This window comes from Arachis stenosperma, chromosome 5 (assembly GCF_014773155.1).
Source record: "Arachis stenosperma cultivar V10309 chromosome 5, arast.V10309.gnm1.PFL2, whole genome shotgun sequence".
Lineage (NCBI taxonomy): Eukaryota > Viridiplantae > Streptophyta > Magnoliopsida > Fabales > Fabaceae > Arachis > Arachis stenosperma.
Genome location: NC_080381.1, coordinates 12903993 through 12908127, shown reverse-complemented (window position 1 = coordinate 12908127; position 4135 = coordinate 12903993). Strand labels below are relative to the sequence as shown.

Here is a 4135-nt window from a genome sequence, read left to right as displayed (position 1 = left end):
GGCATGACCGAATGCCCATGCCTCCCAAATAACATGAAACAATCGAAAAAGGGTTCAAAGACATGATCCCAAGATCAAAGATGATCAAAAGATGAAAATACAATAGTAAAAGGTCCTATTTATAGTGAACTAGTAACCTAGGGTTTACAGAAATAAGTAAATGATGCAGAAATCCACTTTCGGGGCCCACTTGGTGTGTGCTTGGGCTGAACATTGAAGCTTTCACGTGCATAGGCTTCTCTTGGAGTTAAATGCCAGCTCTGGTGCCAGTTTGGGCGTTTTACGCCAGAATTTTTATGCTGACTTGGAGCGCCAGTTTGGGCCATCAAATCTCGGGCAAAGTATGGACTATTATACATTGCTGGAAAGCCCAAGATGTCTACTTTTTAACGCAATTAAGAACGCGCCAATTGGGCTTTTATAGCTCCAGAAAATCCATTTTGAGTGCAGGGAGGTCAGAATCCAACAGCATCTACAGTCCTTTTTCAGCCTCTGAATCAGATTTTTGCTCAGGTTCCTCAATTTTAGCCAGAAAATATCTAAAATCACATAAAAACACACAAACTCATAGTAAAGTCTAGAAATGTGATTTTTGCATAAAAACTAATAATTATATACTAAAAACTAACTAAATCATACTAAAAATTACCTAAAAATAATGCCAAAAAGCGTATAAATTATCCGCTCATCATTCTTCCACCAATGATAGCATACCGGTATCCATGCAACAAGCCGACGTGTCTTCACGTTCGGAAGGTGCAATCGAAACTGACAGCATAGTCATCACGACTATTCAGACTGGAAATGTTGGATGCAATACTCGTCCACGTGGCCTTGCGCCACCGTATCAACCTCCATTAACCGCTGGTTGGCCCCCTTATGGTCTTCCTAGTGGTTATACCCCACCGGTGGGTGGATTTATGCCACCCATCTGCTTTGGGAATACCAATAGAGTGAATAATATGCAAAACCCACAACAACACTCTGAATATTCTCGTGAGTATCATGTGGGCTCCACTTCGAATGCTACCAATTCAATGGCAGTATATCGACAACAAGTGGAGGAGAGTCACCATGATTTGGTTAGTTTATTGACTCAGCAAATGACTACAATCCTGAATCCCATGATAACCGATCATGAATCGAGATTCAAACGTCTTGCTAGACAAGTCGAGAGGATTGCTCGAATCATCGATTATAATGAAGGCGAAAGGCATAACGCTCGAGGAACTAATGAGGGGATGGAAAATATTTTTCAAAATAAAAATCATATTCCAAATCGAGAAAATTCTCGCATGGTTCATCAACATGAGAATGCCGATAATGTTTTACATGGATTACGTGGTGATCGTTATCAGGTCACCCGAATTGTAGAGGAGGTTTTAAATCGGGTTGGATTAAATGTTAGTTTTATAAATCAGCCACATTTTGTATCTGCTTTTCCCTAAGTAGTTCAAATGGCTGAAGTGCCAAGAGGGGTGAAAAATCCAAAAATAACCACAAAATTTGCTGGAAAAGTTGGAGAATCGACAACTGAATATGTTGCTCGTTATTTGGTCGAGATTGGGAACCTAGCCAATGATGAAAATTTAAAAATAAATTTTTTTCCTTCGTCATTGACGAAGAATGCATTTACATGGTTCTCGAATCTTAGACCAAATTCGATTACAACATGGAATCAGTTAGAAACTGCTTTTCATGCTCAGTTTTATCAAGGGAAAATGAACGTAGCAGTTACCGATTTAGTAGCTTTGAAACGTGAAGATGGTGAAACCATCGACGACTATTTAATACATTTCAAAAATGCTAGAAGTAGGTGCTATGTGACATTACCTGAAAATGAGATAGTGAAAATAGCAACTATGGGGTTGGAATTTTATATGCGCAGGAAATTGTTTAATGTGCATATTCCTGGCTTGGCTCACCTGGCTGAAAAAGTTCGACAGACTGAGCTTATGAAAAAGGAGAAAGTAAAACATAGAACTGAACAGAGGTCAAAAAGTAAACCGTTTACTCGAAAAGAGAAGGTTGCTTATGTAACTATGGAATCCTCAAAGGAAGAAATCGATTTTAAAACAGAAGTTGATTTGGCCGAGCTTAAGAAAGGCACTCCATATGTCTATTCTTTATTGAAAAAACTCCCTGGTAGTGAAAAGTCGAATGATTCAAAACTTAAAATTGAAAAGAAATATAGTTTTGATATCTCAAAATCTGATCAGATTTTCGATGTGTTGCTTAAAGATAAACAGTTAGTTTTACCTGAGGGTAGAACTTTGCTTTCCGTAAAAAATTTGAAAGGAAAGCCTTATTGTAAATTTCATCAAGCAATAAGTCATTCGACTAACAGTTGTGTCCGTTTCAGGGACTTAATTCAAGAGGCAATCATGGAAGGACGTTTGAAATTCGATGATGGCAAGAAGGAGATGAAGGTTGATGTGGATCCCTTTCAAAACTGATGCCAGTTATGTGGAACCCTGCTTTGGAGTGAATATGGTGGGGATGTCTTACGACTTTGATGTGGCTCTTGATGATTTCGAGTCACAAGTGAGATCTGTGTATTCTAGAACAGGGGACGATTTGTTGGACTTCTTGGTTCAGCAAAAGATCAAAGATCGGGACATATCTTTGTGTCCATAGTGTAATGCTGTTTTTGATGCTGAAGCAGTAGCAATCTTCGAAAAGGAGAGAATGAAGAAAGAATTGGCCCATAGAGAGGAACAAGCACGTCAAAGACAGCCAATTTGACGTGTGGAGGGCTCAAGTTCCAAAATCTCTCAACATGATGTGACTACACCTTTAAGCCGATCTCAGGCTATTGGTATTCAGTGGATCAGAAATTGTCAAGAGTTTCAAAGACGTGATCATTTGTATCGACGCAACCCTCAATGGGGACACCGAGCACCGTCTCGAAATCAGTATGCCACTTATCGAGGGCGAGCTAGAGGATACCCAAGAGGAAGAGGTGGAAGGAAAAGTTTAAATCAGAATAAGAAACTTCAAATTAATACAGGAAAAGAAGCAGGTAAGGGGGCAACTCCTTCTGTGCATTCCCGAAATGTCTTTCCTTCTGATGGGGAGACTTATCCCAATGAGATTCCATCGCCAGCAAAGATGGAAAAAGGGAAGGCAGTTGCTCAGTCTTCTAGGATAGATAAACATAAAGACATCGATGTCGATGAGGAATACTTCGACGAAGGAGATGATGACATGGTAGGGACGATTTTGATAATTCCTACTGAGTATCTTGGAGAATGCGAAGGTAATCCGGATGAGGATTATGATCAGGACAATGAAGATGCTTTCTCTTTTATTTGCATAGAAGATTAGTCAGGTTTTTTCCCTCACCCTAATGAGAGACAAATGTCTCATTTGCGTCTCCTTCACATTGTTGCTGTTGTGAATGGGTTCAAAATAAATAAGGTATTGATTGATGGTGGGACAGCAATAAGTCTCTTGCCTGAAAGGATGCTAGGGAAAGTAGGGAAACATTTCGAGGAGTTGGTCCCTACAAACATCGCTGTGACTGATTTTAGTGGTAATTCTACGCCAGCAAAAGGGTTGGTCACATTGACAGTGAAAGTGGGGTCTTCGGAGAGACACTCTGTATTTGTGGTAGTGCCATCAAATGCTAGTTATAACGCCTTGCTTGGGAGAGATTGGATCCATGGAGTAGGTGTTGTACCATCTATAATACATCAGAGTGTGCTTCTATGGACTAAAGAAGGCAAGCCTGAAATCGTCAAAGCAGATTCGAGTCTTTTTGTCGAACAGATGCATGTCGATTTTAGGATATATAATCCTAAATTGAAGCCTTTAAATGTTGATCAATCTCTGAATTCTTATAATTGTGAAGGTTGCTACTTGACTTCAGAAGGACTTTCGGTGAAGTTGCGCTATCCGGAATACCCTTCGAGCCGACAGGTTGGGATTGTTCTTCTTGAAGACCTCGAAAGGCTAAACCATGGACTAGGTTGAGGAAGTTTTTGATTACCTGGTAACTTTGCATAATTATTTAAATAATTTCCAAGTTTTAGAAAATAAAGATGATTCTTCTGATAAAGTTGAATCAGATAGGATTAGTAAATCTACTAGTTGTAGTATGTTTGTTTCGACGCCTCTAGTCGAATGTAGTTAT

The 4135-nt window shown here is 39.5% G+C and overlaps 1 protein-coding gene across 1 annotated transcript; it reads left to right on the top strand.

Moving 5' to 3' along the window:
• Window positions 1-1457: 1457 nt before the first annotated feature.
• On the top strand, window positions 1458-2456 carry LOC130980438 (uncharacterized). Its single transcript, XM_057904119.1, has one exon. It carries the CDS (start codon window positions 1458-1460, stop codon window positions 2454-2456), a length of 999 nt encoding a protein of 332 aa, XP_057760102.1.
• The last annotated feature ends 1679 nt before the right edge of the window (window positions 2457-4135 follow it).

What these genes read in the sequence shown, in the direction of transcription:
- LOC130980438 (XM_057904119.1), top strand. Translation starts at nt 1,458, where the DNA reads ATGGCTGAAGTGCCAAGAGGGGTGAAAAATCCAAAAATAACCACAAAA.